The sequence below is a fragment of the Schistocerca serialis genome, chromosome 8 (assembly GCF_023864345.2).
Source record: "Schistocerca serialis cubense isolate TAMUIC-IGC-003099 chromosome 8, iqSchSeri2.2, whole genome shotgun sequence".
Taxonomy (NCBI): Eukaryota; Metazoa; Arthropoda; class Insecta; order Orthoptera; family Acrididae; genus Schistocerca; species Schistocerca serialis.
This window is the reverse complement of record NC_064645.1, coordinates 557,197,377-557,217,044: the sequence shown is the minus strand read 5'-3', so window position 1 is coordinate 557,217,044 and position 19,668 is coordinate 557,197,377. Positions and strand designations below refer to the sequence as shown.

The window sequence follows — 19,668 nt, the reverse complement described above, 5'->3', positions numbered from 1 at the left end:
TTCTGTTACGTAATTTATAGTAAGCAAGGTATATTGAGTCTCTTGCAAAGTATGTTTAGCTTCCGCAAAGTTTATTTAGCCTCTGGGTGAAAAGTTTTTACATATTGCCATGTCGAAATGAGCGGTATGTCCATGAGCAGTTTCAATAGTGTGAGATACAGGTTCTACACCTCCATATATCCGCTACCGTTCGCGTCGGGGAACATCTAGCGCTACAATAATTTTCTTTCCTCCTTATTCACACACAATGGTAACAACATATTCTGCTGTGTGCACATGCGGCTTATGCCAATTTGCAAAATGGTTCTGAGCACTATGGGACTTAACATCTGAGGTCATCAGTCCCCTAGAACTTAGAACTACTTAAACCTAACTAACCTAAGGACATCACACACATCCATGTCCGAGGCAGGATTCGAACCTGCGACCGTAGCGGTCGCGCGGTTCCAGACTGAAGTGCCTAGAACCGCTCGGCCACAACGGCCGGCCGCCAATTTGCAATTGATACTTGTACTGGAGCGTCATGTCGAGGAAGACAGAAATTAAAAAGGCTTGTAGTATAAGGCACAACGTTCCTTCTCATTCAGGGCTGTGTGAGTCTTTTTCTGATTAAAGAAAACGATTTTTCTGCGCACAGTTTTTACTGTCTCTGAAAACCTTCTCTCCAGGCATTTCCGCCCGACACGTAACCCACTTACTATACACATTGAAGGATTAGTCTATGAAAGTTCCTTCCTCTTAGACGTACTAGAGTTTCTCAGAATTGTTCCAACAAACCAACATTCTGCCTTTTTCCTACGCGTCAGTCTTCATCTCTGTAGGTGGCCTCAGACAGCTTCGAACGATCACACCCATAGAGCTGCTAGGTTTCAACATACTGATTAGTATCAACAATGTCACATCATATTACTCCCTGAGACGTCAAGGGTCGTTTTGAATATAACACACAGGACAGTTCGGTTATTACGAATTCTGCGATAAAAACCTATACTGCCCCCCCCCCCCCCCCGCCCCAGCGAGCCGGCCGCAGTGGCCGTGCGGTTCTAGGCGCTTCAGTCCGGAACCGCGGGACTGCTACGGTCGCAGGTTCGAATCCTGCCTCGGGCATGGATGTGTGTGATGTCCTTAGGTTAGTTAGGTTTAAGTAGTTCTAAGTTCTAGGGGACTGATGACCTAAGATGTCAAGTCCCATAGTGCTCAGAGCCATTTGAACCCACCAGCGATATAATAATTTGAAAGGCAATTCTCCGCTCCAATATTCGAGTCAGTTGCTCCCATGAAGGTTGGTATCTTCTATGACTTTTGGGTTTTGAATGGATTCCTCGTTCTCTTTTCCTTTACAAATCTGCACTTCCTCTTAGTTGTAAACAACGAACCTGTCGCCCTGAAAGCTGTATTTTAGCTTACAGCTGTTTTTCAAGTGTGGATGTCCGTGACGTTTTCTACTGAACCTTATCGTACCCCTTAGATTACTCAGTGTTAGCGGCTATTCACTACACCATACGACGTTGTCTGCGAGTCTTCCATTGTAGCGGCAATACCTCTGTCTGGGCTAAGAAGACCCTGTATGAAATGAAGGTGTCATCCCAGGAAACGATTGAACAGGACCATAATAAAGCGCCAGTAAGGAACATAAACAACATGGTCAAACAGAAACCTGCAGCACTTAACACTTTATAAGATACCAGTTTCATTAAAATTTGTTGCTTATTTGTTTAGCATCGAGAACAGTTACGTTTCATCTTCGCTACATATCGAAGGAAATACAGACGACCTTTACCGTTAATTTCGCATTAAACCATCGTATAAAACACGTATTGTCGTATAGTGCCTTGATGAACAGCTGTATGCTGCAATCAGTACTTTTAGTTTATATACCATTTATTTCTATGATGCGACTTACAGTCGCAAAACACGAATAATGTCCACAGCTATAACTTAGGGAAAATGACCTTCGTAACTCATTGCTGTCAATATCCCAGGAAGGAACTCAGTGCCCACGCACAAAAATCCTTGATAATTTGCTGAATAACACAACCATCTGGGAGGCAATAAAACAATTCTTAAATGTAATCTGAAACTACATGTTCTGACAACTCCTGTCCTACAGAGGAATATTTAAACACTGCTTGCATGTGTAGTACAGAAGGAGTATATGCTTGCTTTGTTATTAAACCTGTGTTTCATTTCTAACATGAGTTACTTATATAAAGGTAATTTATTTGGCACAAGCTCGTGACCGGGCTATTGGCCTGACTCCAAGTAGAGTTCAGTCCTCCTCCGCCACGGCACTAGAAAGGGGGGGGGGGGTGGCGAGCCCATTGCCCAGCCCGTCTTTTAGCTCCGGGAAAATTCCTAGGTATTCACTTGATAGCAAGCTGATCTCTTGCAGGGGCTGGAACGAGGGAAAATCCCCATCCCTGTCCAGGACTGAACACACGGCCTCCATGGCGGAAGTCTGGTGATCTACCCGTTAGACCACAACGGCCACCGACTTATTAATATGGTAATTTTTATTAAACCCACTGGGTAATTCCGTCTATTATAGACTAATTTCACGCTTGCAGTCATATGTGGTTAACTTTTCGCAGGTCCGCCCCCGGTAGCTGAGTGGTCAGCGCGACGGAATGTCGTACCAACGGACCCGGGTTCGATTCCCGGCTGGGTCGGAGATTGTCTCTCCTCAGGGACTGGGTGCTGTGTTGTCCTAATCACCAACATCACATCCCCATCGACACGCAAGTCGCCGAAGTGGCGTCAACTCAAAAATCTTGCACCAGGCGACCGGTCTACCCAACGAGAGGCCCTAGCCACACAACATTTCCATTTCCAACTTTTCCCATTTTCTCTGGGCTTACGTGTGTATCAGTCCTCTTTGGAGCGAATAGCCGTCGCTGTCTCACTCCGAAGGTACGCATCCGAAACTCAGTATATGAGGAATAAGTGAGCTACGAACACAATCAGTCCTAACTGGGCCAGAAAAAAATCATAAAAGGAAGCCCACAACCACAGAGGACCGACTTCGTTGCTATGTAGCTAATCTCGCTTCATATTTGGTTTTAACTTTTTTTACTTCTAGTCTTTCCAACAATGATACAAAAGAAAATAAATAGCCTGTAAACTGACTCATCCCACATCATTACGATGAAATTCGTGCAGATGACGTATGGGACAAATGGTTAACTGACTTCCCCATCAGGGACCTGTGGCACGTCATTATATTACATTCATTGCTCATACTCCATGCACTGAACGGAGAGCAACGATGTACAATGAATATAATTTAAGTGCAATAAGATGAAAGGTCTTAACATTACGAAATACATTATCGATATGGGGCCCACGTTCCGCCCTCCGTCATGATGCTAGATTAAAATATCCTTTAATTTAGTTTTAAATTACAGTACATTATCTAAACTACTTTTAACGTGATCCTTCACTTTGTTGGATACAAAATGTGTATCAACGTATCTGACTCCTGTGTGCATTAACTTAACCTCTTGAAGCGGTTGTTTTTTTGTCTTATGTTACATTCATGATGGTCATTACTTTTCTTTTAGAAACGACTTTTCTTTTAGAAAGTGATAACGATAATAGACTCTAAATCTCTATTCTGAAAGGACAAGGTCTGGTCCACAAATTCACTGCAATTGTTGGTGAAACATAAAATAGTGCAAAATCTGGTCACTCCACAAGGTTACATAATCCTTGGCAGTAATGCGAAATTGCAGAGTAACAATAGGGTCAATGGAATACCACGATATGGCTGCCGAAGTCATCACCAGCATCCACCATTTTTCACTCTTTGGACGTAAACTCGACAGGGTTTTGAAACACTATGCAACAAAACTCATCCGACCAAATGATTCAAATGGTTCAAATGGCTCTGAGCACTATGGAGCTTAACATCTGAGATCGTCAGTCCCCTAGACTTAGAACTATTTAAACCTAACTAACCCAAGAACATCACACACATCCATGCCAGAGGTAGGATTCGAACCTGCGACCGTAGCAGCCACGTGGTTCCAGACTGAAGCGCCTAGAACCGCTCGGTCACAGCGGCCGGCTCCGACCAAATGACTTTCTTCAATTGTTTCGTAGTCCAGGATTTATGGCTTCGGCATCACGTTACCATGTTACGGACATTTGCATCACTGATCAGTAGTTGTGGAATTTTAGGTCGCCCTGCAGTTCGCTGCTTCTGAAGCTCGCTTCGTGTTGTTTCGGTACTGACAGGGTTCACCAGTGCGACATTCAGTTCCGCAGTGACTTTTGCAACTGTCATCCTCTTATTTTTCGACACAGTCCTCTTCAATGATAGTCCGTCACGATACCACAACATACGCTTTCGCCCTCATTGTGAGTTAGCGGATGTCGTTTTTCCGATTTCCTCTATAAATCTTCGATGCGATGCCTCTTAAAACACAGAAGACTTCGGCTATCTCGCATGCGGATGCACCCAATATGCCAGCACTAACAACTTGCCCAAGTTCGAATTCACTTAGCTCCGACATAATGCACTGAAAACCGCACAGAACATTGTTCAGACCGCGACTGACATTTGCAACGTATTGAGAACATCGCAGAGGTACCGTTTGTGGGCAAACACAACAGCGTAACCTGCAGGTTTGGCTAACAGCTGCATTTATGTTCAAGCAAGAATTTCTTGCGGTGTGTCCATATTTTTGTCAAACTCATACATACTGTAGAAGGAACGTACAGGCTAAGAGCAAATAAATAAACTGGAAATTGCACCAATATGAATTCGGATATGAAATAACGCAGATTAAAATTCTGTGGGCATTCTGAAAGACTGGGACCAACCACTTTAAGTAGATAGGTTGAAGAATTTTAGACACTCGCAGTAAAGGAAAAATAGAAACACAAATCGATGCAGCAAAAGAAGACTTCAAAAAAAAGCACGAAAAGCACAACTTTTTATACAGGACAGGAAAACAGCTGGGCAGGAAATTTATGTTCAGGCAGTTAGGCTGTCATAAAAGCCCAAGATGATCTGAACAAGTGGATCTGACGAGTGGAAAAGAGCTAACTGTGAGAGAATGAAAGTTATAGGGCTAAAAATTCCTCATGTTATACGTCGCGTGGTCCAGTGAGTAGTTCTTAGATTACCAACATCAGGATGTTCTAGAACCGGCATTTGTAACGCACTTCTGTATTTCGAAAATACTGTCGCTGGTGGTTAATTTCTCCAAGACAGCATTCTATTTCGCAATAGGAGATGGAAATGAGCATTCTTTGCGTCTGTATTAAGTCTTCTCGCCCTGGTGGACAATATACCATGAGTCTGACTGAGGTAAGAGCCCCTCGGGGGAGCCTGAAACCCCTAGAGGGCGCGTCCCCAGGTGGCAGATCGGGGAACGCCTCTCAGATATGAGTGGTAGGAGGGAAATCAAATACCTCCCGCGGACCAACAGGCAGCTGCAGTGTCTGACTCAAGAGTGGGCGAATGCAAACAGCGTCTGACCCAGAGTGGCCGGCTGGTATCATATGTGGAAAGCAACGGTAAGCTACCATATTACTATTACCAAGGCGAACTTGACATGGCACTCTGTGTGCAAAATAATGATTCCGGAGGTAAAACATCCCCTCAATCGAGTCTACGGAAGGGGAGTACATTGAGGCTAATTGGAAGTGTCAAGATAAAGAAAAAGAAATGGAAAGAGGAAGAGGAAAAGCTAAGGATTGGCACATTGACCTTTCGCACACTCTTACAATCTGGTAAATTGGAAAATGCGAAAAAGAGATGGAGCACAACAATATAGATATTCTTGGAATGTGCGAGGTGAGATTGGGGGGGGGGGGGGGGGCGATGGTGTGTTACAGAGTGGTGACTACAAACTATTTTATTCAGGAGGAGGAGGAAAAAAACGGAATGAATGGTGTAGTTATCATGGTAAAGAAGGAGGTAAAAACCATGCTAATGAACGTGGAATACATAAATTGCAGATTGATGATGCCGAGGTTGAAAGGTCACAAGAAAGATGTAGTTTTGATACAGGCCTACATCCCAGCCAGCCAAGACAGCGACAATGAGACTGAAGAGTGCTACAGCAGAATTGAATCACTGTTGGAGAGAGAGAAGAAAAAGGCGTGCATCATAGTAATGGGAGATTGGAACGCGGTGGTTGGTATGGGGAAAGACGGAAATGTGGTTAGAAAGCTTGGGTTGGGTAACAGAAACGAAAGAGGTGCGAGAATGGTCAGATTTTGTAAGGAAAACCTATTGGTAGTTGGAATCACGATTTTTGAACATCACAAAAGAAGACGGTACACATGGACATCGAATATAGACGATAGCAGATACCAGATCGATTACATACTAATACAGAGTAGATTCCGGACGTGCAACAGAAATGCCAAGGCTTATACTCTGACCACAACTTGGTTGTAGCAGATGTGCAGGTTAGATTGAAAAGAATGTTGGTAGTTAAAGTGAGAGAGAGAGAAATTTAACTCCCTCCGTGTAATAGGCGCTGCTCATGCATGGTTCTTTACATCTTTGGGCGGGTTTACTGACATCTCTGAACAGTCAAAGAGGCAATATTCACAGTCAACGTCTATCTTAAGGAGCTCTTGGAACCGGGGTGATGCAAAACCTTTTTTGATGTGTGTATAATGAGCTTGTACCATGTGAGATCCTACAAGCACGATTGTTCAATTATTCGTAGTTTCGAAAAGAAATTAGTCATTCGCAAAAGCCATGCATTGTGTTAAGCCTCTATGATGTCTTACCGCTCTAGCAGTCAATGTGTAATGTCCTGTTCTGGTCAATGTATCATGTCCTGTTCTGGCTTAAGAAATTATCCTAAGAAATTCTCAAAATTATATAAAGTGAAGGTGGATGGGGAAGAAAGGAATGGGAGGGGACAATTGATGCCAGCTGCATCGGGACTTTATGTGGTATCAGCAGCGGCGAGTGCCAATGTGTGCCGGATAGGGATTCGAACCCGGGATCTCCAATTTACTAGGCAATTGCGTTAACCACTGCACCACCCGGACACAGCGTTTACCGCAACTATATCGGCATGCTCCCGGCCGACCCACGCTCTCACCTAGCATTACCTATCCGCAGTCCCTATACAGCAAATGTATCGCAGCTGCGGATTCCGCGCGGTGTCACTTTTTTTTCGGGCATATCCGAGAGAGCAGACGCCAAGCATTCACAATATTCATTAATATAGTGAATTATTTTGATGTCTTTCCGCTCTGGTAGTCGATGTATCACGAACTTGTCTGCCTTACGACCCTATGAGTACGATTGTTCAATTACTGTAATTTCGAAGAGGAATTAGTCATTCGCAAAATGTCATGATTATGTTAAGCCTGTATGCTGTGTTCCCGCTCTAGCAGTGTATCATGCGCTTGTCTGGCGTGAGGGCGCACGAGTAAAGTTGTTCAGGTAAACGTAGTTTGAAGGAGAAATTAGCCATTCGCAAAAACCGTGAATTCTGCCTAACACAATGTGGTTCCGCCGGCAAGTCGTGGCGCCTAAAGAAACAAAAGATAGCTGGCAGGCGGCACGGAGCGGACGAGCCCAGCCGGCTGGCGTGATGAATCGAAGACGCGGCCCGGCTTATACCTGGCTACCTGGTTACACCACGAGGAATGTTCAGCTGCCCGGGCCCCAACATCTCTTCCAGGCACGTACAACAGCACAGCGGGACGGGACGGGATGGGATGGGATGAGGAGCAAGAGGAGGAGGAGGAGGAGAGGGAGGCGGAGGAGGGGCGAGTAAAACAGTAAAAAAGGACGGAAACGGGGCTGCCCCGGGGGCACGCCGGGCCCGGCGCGGAGCGGCGCCGGAGAATGCCCGCTTCATTATTCCTAACGTACGATCATTTATCAATTCGGGAGATCGGAATTATTTAGATTTAATACATTGTTTGGTGGGCGGGACGGCAGGCGCGCGCGGGGAGGGGGCCCCCGGCTCGGACTAATTCGTGTCGGGTAATGGAGTAACTCCGGTAGCGAGGTAGTCGGCTGCGCGGCCACCGCCGGGCGACGGTGGCGCCGCGCGCGGCCGCCGCCGCAAGTGTCCCGCGCGCTGCTGCGGCCGTGGCCGGCGACAGCTGACTTCTGGGAAGCCGCCGTCCGTACGAAAGGCGAAAGTGGAAAGGAAGGGTTGAGTTATACGTGTCACGTCGTGTCGTGTCGCCTTTACTGAGGACAGCCACGGAAGCTGGCCGTTGGACAACGCTGCTGAGGACGCCGAGGTCCCCCGGTCGAACACCGGCGGCATTAACTGCGTTCACCTCTCACACAGTTGGTTACTGTGCCGTGAAGTGTGTCAGGGGCACGTTGCGAGTTCAGCTACACTCTAACTCATTACGTAGCGTGCTGTTTAGCTCACTTTTACAGGCTGTAATCAAAGTGCTGGAATGAGGTAAATTCCGTTTTCCTTGACCAGAAGTGGTCAACCTGTTTTTCCTGCCGCCCACTTTTGTACCTCTATTAGTAGTAAAATTTTCTAACTGCCCACCAGCTCAACAGTACTTGTCATTAACAAAATAGGGAAGTAGCTTTATTCTATAAAAATTATAAAACAGAGTTACTGCAAGTTAAAGCATACAATAACATTTTTACCAAATACTCTATGTCAATTTCATATAAAAACGTAATAAAATGTTTTTAAAAACCCCACCACCTACTCCTCGCCATGGAAGCTGGAGCACCCATCAGTAGACGGTAGGGACCAGGTTGACTACCACAGCTTATTACAATCATTCGGTGCAGTATAAAAACGAAGTTGAGGGAGATGAAATAAAAACGTTGAGGTTGACGTCGACAATGTAATTCTGCCACAGACGACAAATGGCTTGGAAGAACAATCGAAGAGAATGGATAGTATCTCGAAAAGAACTTATAAGATGAACATCAATGACACAAAAATACTATGCCCAGACAGTTAACCACTTACAATTGGTAACCAAGTTATAGAAACTGTCGATGAATACATGTTTCTTGGCCTCAAAATTGAACTAAGGAAAAAACAATCAAAATGCAAAAATTCCTCGCAGTATAGGACCGAGCTGAGCTTGCAGAGTATTTATGTAGTAAGAAATTGGCTGAAATCTGAGTAAAAAATCCATCAAGGACATTCCAGTCTCTCTAAAGCTAACATAAGTTTCTTTAAGTGGGACGTCCACAACTGTTATGTAAATTGATCATAATTGAAACTTCCGCCACAGTTGTAAAAATTTTTTATTACTCTAATCTTACACCACCTAGTTTCGGCGTCTCAACCCCATCTTCATGTGCAACTGTATACTAGAAATGAAACCATATGTCTGAACAGTAAGACCCACGAAAACGCTACCAGTAGTACCAAGGGAAATAATGACAAAATATACAGACAACAGCGAACACACCTAACATTAGTAAAAAGTGTACATGTCCAAGTTAAGTTAAAAGACAGCACATCTGATGTGTACGGCTCATCAAATGGATTATGGAAAAGTGACCTCGCTAAAACCACCTTTCAAACGTGCCTGAGCTAAATCAACCATATCTTGCAAGCGTCGGGGAGGCCCTAGAGTACAAATAAACCCGAACAGAGCCTGATTTGAGACTAAACGAAGACCAGGAGCTACCAAGTACAGCTAAGCCTAAGAAGCTACTCTTACGGAAGACCAGTCAGTGGCAAGTTTGTATAGCAATATCATTGAAACGCAACACGCAAATTGACATAACCGTAGCAAATGAAAGCACTGTTCAAGTACCCGTAACCAAGCGACTAAACGTCTGAAAAACGAGGCGACCGCAACGTCTACCACATACCAATTACTCCGTCGGGGACGTAGTAACGTAGATCCTGGCCTTCGCATAGCCTCTAATCCGGCTCTGTTTCTGTTTATTTAGACTCTAGGCCCTCGACGACTCTCGCAACATACGGTTGACTTACGTCAGGCGCATTTGAAAGGTGGTTTTAGCGTGGTCACTTTTCTATACTCACTCTGATGAGCAGTCCACGGCAAATGTGCTGCCTTTTAACTTCACTTGGGCATGTGCACTTTGTGCTGCTTTTAAGTAAGTACATTTCTGTTTATACACTGAAGAGCCAAAGAAACAGATACACCTGCCTAATATCGTGTAGGGCCCCCTCGAGCAAGCAGAAGAGCCGCAACACGACGTGGCGCGGGCTCGACCAATGCCTGAAGTAGTGCTGGAGGGAACTGACACCATGAATCCTGCAGGGCTGTCCATAAATCCGTAACAGTACGAGGGGATGAAGGTCTCTTATGAACAGCGACTCCTTTTTATGTGGCTATATTAAAGACCAGCTGTACAGCAATAACCCCAAAACCACTGTTGAGCTCAAAACAGCCATTCAGGAGATTACCGACAGCATCGATATTCCGACACTTCAGCGGGTCATGCAGAAGTTCGCTATTCGTCTGCGCTACACCATCGCCAAGGATGGCAGGCATGTCGAACATGTCGTAACCTAAATCTGAATATCTGTAGTGACGTTTACGTGCTGAATCAAGTGTACGCACGCGGTATTTTGTTATTAATTTACGTTTTTTGATAGTTCAATAATTGTTACCCTGTATGTATGTGTGCATGTTGAACACCTCTTCGTGAACCACTCGACTGATTCCAACGAAGCTTGGTACGTTTATCACTTACTGTCTGGAAAGAATCGCTGTGAGGGGTTAAGAACTACCTGCTTATCAAAGGGGCGGGGGTGAGAAAGAGGTAGAGCCCACGACGCACGAAACCCGGATTTTATTCATCCAATAGTTGAGAATAAGAGTACTTAGTGACTTGCAACAAACTTTATATCGCTGAGAAGCCCCACAGAATGATGGAAGGAAAAGAGTGCGTCGCTTACATTTTCGCAGTCGATGCAGTAAAACTGCCGCACCAGACACGACGTTTTAACTTCTTTACTACTGACTGTATTCGTTTGCAGACAGTACCCACATATAGCACTGAATGTATCTGCAACATTATGTCATTGGATGACACGTAGTTCAGGAGATATGACGCCATAAACACTGTGCAGTGTGAAAAATGGTCGCATCACGCATGACGTTTTAATTTATTCCTCCTTTGCTGCTAATTCTATTCGCAATGGATTTCTCAGACTAAATGCTTCATATACCATTGGATGTACCTACCAGATTATATCATTGTACAGAACATAGTTCAGGAAATCTTTCTTTCTTTCGCTTACGCCATAGTCCCGCAGCGATAGTCGGCGTGGTTACAACGGATTTGGCAATGCTAGTTTTTAGGGATGGCCGGATGCACTTCCTGCCGCCATCCCGTACCCCACAGGACGGAATCAGTGTACCCCAACTGTCTGCATCTAGTGGAAATCGTGAAATAGTGCGGACGTGTTGCAAACGTCTGCGACGCGTGTAACTGAGGCGGAACGTGGGGACCAGTCCGGTATTCACCTAGCGGGATGTGGAAAACCGCCTAAAAACCACATGCAGGCTGGCCGGCGGGCCTACTCGAGTCCAGGAAGCAGCGCGTTAGCGCTCTCGGCTACCCTGGCGGGTGGAACATAGTTCGGGAAATATGATGTCAAAAACAATTAGCTGCGTGAAAACGAAACAGCAACGCGAAATTCGCTACAGACGTAGCCGAAATTTGTGTACAACTATGTGTGAATATGATAAATATACTGACAGAGAAAAACTGCAACATGGTAAAGGAGTTGTGTTACAAAACTAAATTTGGTAGGCGTATTTCTAAGTCTGAAAAATGATGCGTATTCAAATTTTGTGCCGGTCGCGTGAGGATGCAAAACAGGATTGTATTAAACTTCCTGGCAAATTAAAACTGTGTGCCGGACCGAGACTCGAACTCAGGACCTTTCACGGGCAAGTGCTCTACCAACTGAGCTACCCAAGCACGACTCACGCCCCGTCCTCACAGCTTTACTTCTGCCAGTACCTCGCCTCCTACCTTCCAAACTTTACAGAAGCTCTCCTGCGAAACTTGCAGAACTAGCACTCCTGAAAGAAAGGATACTGCGGAGACATGGATTAGCCGCAGCCTGGGGGATGTTTCCAGAATGGTGGTGGTGGTGGTTAGTGTTTAACGTCCCGTCGACAACGAGGTCATTAGAGACGGAGCGCAAGCTCGGGTTAGGGAAGGATTGGGAAGGAAATCGGCCGTGCCCTTTCAAAGGAACCATCCCGGCATTTGCCTGAAACGATTTAGGGAAATCACGGAAAACCTAAATCAGGATGGCTGGAGACGGGATTTAACCGTCGTCCTCCCGAATGCGAGTCCAGTGTGCTAACCACTGCGCCACCTCGCTCGGTTTTCCAGAATGAGATTTTCACTCTGCAGCGCAGCGAAATCTCATTCTGGAAACATCCCCCAGGCTGTGGCTAAGCCATGTCTCCGCAGTATCCTTTCTTTCAGGAGTGCTAGTTCTGCAAGTTTCGCAGGAGAGCTTCTGTAAAGTTTGGAAGGTAGGAGGCGAGGTACTGGCAGAAGTAAAGCTGTGAGGACGGGGCGTGAGTCGTGCTTGGGTAGCTCAGTTGGTAGAGCACTTGCCCGCGAAAGGCAAAGGTCCCGAGTTCGAGTCTCGGTCCGGCACACAGTTTTAATTTGCCAGGAAGTTTCATATCAGCGCACACTCCGCTGCAGAACGAAAATCTCATTCAGGATTGTATTAAATACGCGCTGTAACGGTCATGAGAGTTGGATACCTTTGAGATTGGACATGGTGAGTTGATGTTAGCCAAGAATGCTCGCTCCGGCCATCCTGATTTAGGTTTTCAGTGATTTCCCTAAATCGCAAATGCCGGGATGGTTCCTTTGGAAGGGCACGGCCGACTTCCTTCCCTGACCTTCCCTAATCCGATGAGACCGATGACCTCGCTGTCTGGTCTCCTCCCCCGAAACAATCCAACCCAACCCAAGAATGCCTTCAAGGCGACAAAAGACGCCATCATCAACACCGAACTGAGTTTGAATGGGTTCGTGGCTACGACACGCTGGGTGTTCCTTCTGTGATATTGCAGAAATACGTGATTGCTGGCGGCGGTGGTCACGAGAATGTACAGTCGCAAGAATACCGGGCTCTGCACGGTCACGTGACACTATCGAGAGGGAACACCATCGCATTCGGCGCATGGCTCTCGCGCATCGTACTGCATCTACAGCAGCAATTTGAGCAGCAGATGCCACAGCACTAACACAAAGAATTCTTACAAATCGGTTACTTCAAGGACAGCGCCGAGCCAGATGCAATGAAGCGTGCATCCCACTGGCCACTGAGTTTGATTTCATTGATTATCATACGACAATAGTCGGTGGTGACTTTAATTTACCCTCAATATGCTGGCGAAAATACATGTCTAATTCCGGAGGTACGCGTAAAATATCATTCGAAATTGTTCTAAACGCATTCTCTGAAAATTATTTCGAGCAGTTAGTTAGTTCATGAGCCCATGCGAATAGTAAAGGATTTTGAAAACACACTTGACCTCTTAGCAACAAATAATCCTGAGTTAATAACGAGTATAAAAACCGATTCAGGGATTAGTGAACACAGGGTTGACGTAGCGAAACTGAATATTGTAATCCCCAAATCCTCGAAAAATAAGCGAAAATATACCCATTCACTTGACGCCTTCCTGAGAGACAATCTCCACTCATTCCAAATTAATAATGTAAGTGTAGACCAGATGTGGCTTATTCATTCTTTCCGCGCGCTATACGAGATTGGAATAATAGAGAATTGTGAAGGTGGTTCGATGAATCCTCTGCCAGGCACTTAAATGAGATTTGCAGCGTATCCATGTAGATGTAGATGTAGATGTAAATGTAGACCACAAACCACCGCTGTGGTGTCATCAAGCGAGAGCTCAGCGGAGGGCAGGGTTGAGGTCTCTTTAATGACACAACCGACATTCACGCCAGTGTCGCGCGTGAGTTGAACAACATTCCAAAGAAGGGCTCTTCTGACAGTTTCACATGGCTATATGAACGTTCTGTACGTTGTACTCAAGTGGGAGTTGACACTATGTAGAGCACCTGAGGCAATAAAACCACAATTTCCAGTTTTCTCTTTTTTTTTTATTAAATCAGTCCAGAAACCTTTCGGGCTGGTTCACTGACGGTGTATGACTGTAAACAGCTTACGTTCCATAAACACAATTAACGCTGCTAGGACATGTAAAATGCTTTTAGATTCGTGACCAGAATTTCTAAAGAAATGAGTGCAAGCAGGGACAACTCGACACTACCGAAACACAGGGTCCTTTTCAGTGATGATTTTGCAAAAGTCCTCTGCATGCTAAGACCAGAAGCTGATAAACAGCTGCCGAAAGAGGATGACGCATTGAGTTCATTCTGTTTTCCCGATCATTTATCGATCAGACAAGCAAAACATATTTGCCAGTATGTGACTAATTTTATACATTATTTACTCCAATGAAACAAAAAGAGAAATAGAGAAAGGAAATGCTGTGTTACAGATTTGATAGTTTCCGAAAATTCATGTCTGCAAACTGTTAACGTAACTATACTTATTAGATGATCCATAGAAAAGAAAAAGAGTCTTTATTCGTAGTTAGTTTGATTTAGTATTTTTAATAGGATACAAAGCAACCATGGTTGTGCAGTTTAGTTGTCCATTGACGTCTACAGAGATATAGGGAGAAGTGTTCCCACCAAAAAATAATTAATAATGCTCAAATTTGATGGCTACGTTAAAATGATTTATTGCCTGAACGGCGAGCTAATCATACAAAAATAAGTTCTCTTGTCAATGCTTTCCTCATTCTGCGTCGGTATGTTGCCTCGTCGTTCAGTTGCGTAAATATTTAAAGTGATAGCTTAATCTGTCTTGTACAGAAATGAGATTTTTAAGAAGTTTGATTTGGGTAGATCTTTAGTGGTAATGCGAAAATTAACGTTTGTGAAGAGAGCAGAATAGCTGCAAAACTGATCTTGGAGTGGAGGATTAGTAGGTACGAGTCACTATTAACAGTGAACTGCAAACTAATCCCAGTTAGCGTCACGTAGTTTTAGTAAATAGTAAATTTATTTCAAAAGAATGTGATGGTTGGCACTGACGTATTATGGCGGCTGTGACGACAGATGCCATGGCTCGGTTTCATGGAGTGGTCTCTCCAGTTTAGTATTGACATCACGGGTGCGTTGTCAAATTCGAAATTTAAAAAGTAAGTTATCCCAGTCTTTGCTCTTCATGTTAGTAGATAATAATTTAAAAGGGACAATAAGCAAATAAGGAATGAATTTTGAGAAAATACTCACCAACAACGATAGCCAATCCGAAAAGTTCTGTGTCCAGCATTCCCTGAGAGGACAGGTGAGCGCATGTCTGCTTGTACAGTTCCTTTGCTCTCGACTTCACCTGCAAAGAGATCGTTGGTGTCATTCATCTAACATCTAGGACCAATTCATAACAACTGACGGTAGGCTTACTTATTGTGTAAAGAGATTTTCGGATGCGTAAAATACATAATAGGGCCTGCCAAAAATAATTCTTAACTGAAAAACTACACGGTGGAGTTAGTGAGTAACAATAAAGAATAAATACTTTGCTAAAAGTATCCATGAATAAAGGATTAAAAGAGAAAAATATGGTGAGATATTTAATGCTGCCTCGGGCGTGGATGTGTGTGATGTCCTTAGGTTAGTTAGGTTTAAGTTGTTCTAAGTTCTAGGGGACTGATGACCACAGATGTTAAGTCCCATAGTGCTCAGAGCCATTTGACCCATTTAATGCTGTAGACAAAGGATATGTATGCCTGTGTGAGGACATCTTCAAGTATTTAATTTTGATTACTTATTCATAAACCTGTTTCCAGTACAGCTCTAGAACGTCTGGGGTAGTTTCAGATAATCATGGTAACTTGAGACCTCAAGCAACCTTCGGGAGAGAAACAGAGAGAGGGGGGGGGGGGGGGAAGTGGGGATGAGGGAAGGGGAAGACCTCTGGAAAGCCTAACTACGAACAAACTACGTATGCGTGTAACTTAAAATCTGTGAAAAATAAATAATAAAAGACTGTTTGATACACACCTAATACGCGGGTAGGGGTGAGAAACTGCTAAGGAAAAACGCACATAGTCTCCTTTGCCTCCAGAAATTTCTATCAAGCTTGGTAAACATTTGTCTTAACTGACTAGAGAAAATATCTTGGTGACAGGGCACCCAAGGGTGGGGCAGGGATTGCAGGGAGAGGCGGTGGTGTTTGAGGATGGCATAGGAAAGTCTGCATTACTCTGGAACGCTTGTAGCAATTTCAGTCTGAATACAATACGTAAACGACGAATTCTAAAATTTGCTACACCTGCGTGCCCACACTGTGCACTTCATCTAACACTTGCGCAACACCTGAGAAATTACAATTTCTAACTAATCAATGGGACCAATATGAAAAATCACGGAAAATATCAAAACACGATGAAATTTAGGAATTTTTTATCACTGCATTAGACAAATCCTTCAAAAAATTGTGGTGAATGTCGTTAACTAGGCCGGCGAACAAGCTGTTTGACGACAACAAACCGCTACGGTCGCAGGTTCGAATCCTGCCTCGGGCATGGATGTGTGTGTTGTCCTTACGTTAGTTAGGTTTAAGTAGTTCTGAGTTCTAGGTGAATGATGACCTCAGAAGTTAAGTCCTATAGTGCTCCGAGCCATTTGAACCATTTGTGTGAATAAATAGCACATTTGTTGTCTTAAAAAACAATTTCGAGCGCAACTGGTGTGCTATTTCTTCACATTGGCATTCTTAGAAAACAGTTGCTGAAAATGATGAACAAAAATCTAAATTGCGAGACAGGTCTGTGCACTGAGCGGAGACGGACGAGGGAGATATGTCGTAATCAGCGCTCGGCGCTACCAGCAGAAACTGCAATGTTCAAGTTCACCACACAATTTTGACACAACTGCTAGGTCGCTAACGTTGGCAAAAAAATGAATAAAAAACAGGTAAGTCGAAATGAAGTGTTCCGGAAAATCCAATATATATGTCCATCATTCTGATTGCAGGTCTGAGGGACTTCGGCCGCTCTCGTATGTGATAAAATGGAACACCCACAGTTGTCCCTACGATGGTCTTTATTATATGGCTACAACTTTCGGTACTCCATTACACCGTCTTCAGGCTTTAAATGACGCTGAGAGGGTTAACTCCAATCGTATACATGATTCATTAGCGGCCAACATCTATGAACTGGTTTTCGCAGACTACCTGTAACAAAGATGTTGTCTCCAACCATCAACTAGTCATGACGAAACTGAATGACAGAGCCATCAGACATCTTTTATTATGCCATTTACATTCAGTTACCATTGTTAGCAAAGTAGTTATCGCCAAACTTTTTCCTTCCACTAGTCGCTCTAATGGGGATAGGCAGGCTGTTAGCTTGTTGATGTACATAACATCTAATAATAAATCAGTACTTATATATACAGCTTTGAAACCGGCTGTATATTTACAATGTGCAGCCGATATTTTGATAGGCGATATATCGAAATATCGATAATCTTCTCTATATATTGAGAGACTATAATGATTTTTTAAAAATATCGGCATATTAAACTCCCCTAATTTTTAAAAATATCAGCAGTTCTAACTTCTGACTAGCATAAATGTGCTAAATATTTGACGTCACGCGTGTAAGCGAGGAAAAGTTAAGAAAAGGTTTGAATTACGTTTAAAGTTTGTTGGAAGTCGTTAATGCTCTAATTATCATACACTGGATGAGTATGGTCTGGGTAATTTGGTGTCCGTTTTAAGCTAAACCTAGTTTCTCACACATCTCAATGTTTATGACGTCATCCCTCTTGAACATGCATCGTAAAATGATATAATTTTGTAGATATGTTCAGTGCTACGTGTGATTACCGTTTGCAAAATGCGTTGTGAATAGAATTATTAGTAAAGAAGAAACGAAATTAAAATGTCATGCCCGATGCTCAAGTTTTTCATAATTTTTATGTGTATGAGGGGGGGGGGGGGGGGGAGCAGTGACAGCGAGAAATAACTTCTTAAAGGTTTCATATTAAGTGTAAAGTTTGTTGCAAGCCTAATAAGTGTCCTTATTCTCAAATACTGAATGTATATAATCAGGTTATTTGGCGCGCATCAAGGCATATATACAGTTTGTGACTGTAAAACTTTGTCTTGCTGTGTTCAATTTTTAACACAAGATTGTACCTTTTAATATGTAGATTATGGCAGAATTTTAAAGCTTTAAATGCGGCCAGAAATTATGCGAAATACTGAACATTAAATTTTTATTGCCACTGGAAGCCGTTAGATAGGCAACCTGCAAATCGTGAACCGTGAACCATTAACCGGCGTAAGCCGTTAGAGTAGATTTCTTAGCCTACAGCCGTCGCATCGTGGCTCGAAGGAAACAGGTCGGCGCACGGAAAAACCGCCAGAGCCGGAAAACGACAGTGCCGGGAAAGATAGGAATTTTTAAATCCGACCTCCCCATTCCTACCCTACCGCCGACGGACACAAAAAGAGCGTGGAACAGAAAATAAAACAGCGGGAGCAGAGATCATTCGTGCCGTCCCGGGACGAGTTTCCAGGTAGCCAAACTGATTTTTACGGGCCTCGTCGGCCACAGAGGCTGCGTGGAGCTGGAATGCGCGCCGACCGCAAGACGTGAAGCTCGCGTGGCGCGGCCCGTCCGCGGGACGGCCATCAGCTTTCGTCAGCGGGAGCGCCGAGAGAACGGCGGGAGGACGGGAGGCCCGAGCAGCGGGGAAACCGCATTCCTCTGTCGCCAGAGGTGGCGTTTACTGACGATTAGGCGACGCCGGCCGCGATCTCACAGATAGCAGCTCGATCGCCCCGACGGTATAAATATTATCGCAGCTCGTCGGGCTTTGAGCTCTTTATGGCCCACAAACCAGTGTGTGGCGTGCGGAAGGCGGAGAAATCAGCCGGTGGCGTCTCCTTATACTTGAGGTCAATAATCAGTTAAACTCTGAGCTGCAATACTATTAGGGTAAAAATCTATTTTCTGTGGATATCACCGACAAACAGTAATGAATTACACCTGCAGCAGTCCATTCGAGCAGTCTGGTCCAGCCGGCCGCTGTGGCCGAGCGGTTCTAGGCTCTTCAGTCCGGAACCGCACTGCTGCTACGGTCGCAGGTTCGAATTCTGCCTTGGGCATGGATGTGTGGTATGTCCTTAGGTTAGTTAGGTCTCAGTACACTACTGGCCATTAAAATTGATACACCAAGAAGAAACGCAGATGATAAATGGGTATTCATTGGACAAATATATTATACTAGAACTGACAAGTGAGTACGTTTTCACGCAATTTGGGCGCATAGATCCTGAGAAATCAGTACCCAGAACAACCACCTCTGGCCGTTATAACGGCCTTGATACGCCTGGGCATTGAGTCAAACAGAGCTTGGATGGTGTGTACAAGTACAGCTGCCCATGCAGCTTCAACACGATACCACAGTTCATCAAGAGTAGTGACTGGCGTATTCTGACGAGCCACTTGCTCGGCCACCATTGACCAGATGTTTTCAATTGGTGAAAGATCTGGAGAGTGTGCTGGCCAGGGCAGCAGTCGAACATTTTCTGTATCCAGAAAGGCCCACACAGGACTTGCAACATGCGGTCGTGCATTAACATGCTGAAATGTAGGGTTTCGCAAGGATTG

General features: G+C 44.5%; 1 protein-coding gene across 1 annotated transcript in view; it reads right to left on the bottom strand.

Annotated features, from left to right (window-relative positions):
- LOC126416186 (protein expanded) overlaps positions 1-19,668 on the bottom strand; it is a 505,339-nt gene that overhangs the window by 110,593 nt on the left and 375,078 nt on the right. Inside the window, exon 4 of the mRNA XM_050083768.1 lies at positions 15,272-15,371. Within this exon, the coding sequence (XP_049939725.1) occupies positions 15,272-15,371 (100 nt within the window). The remainder of the gene's footprint in view (positions 1-15,271; positions 15,372-19,668) is intronic.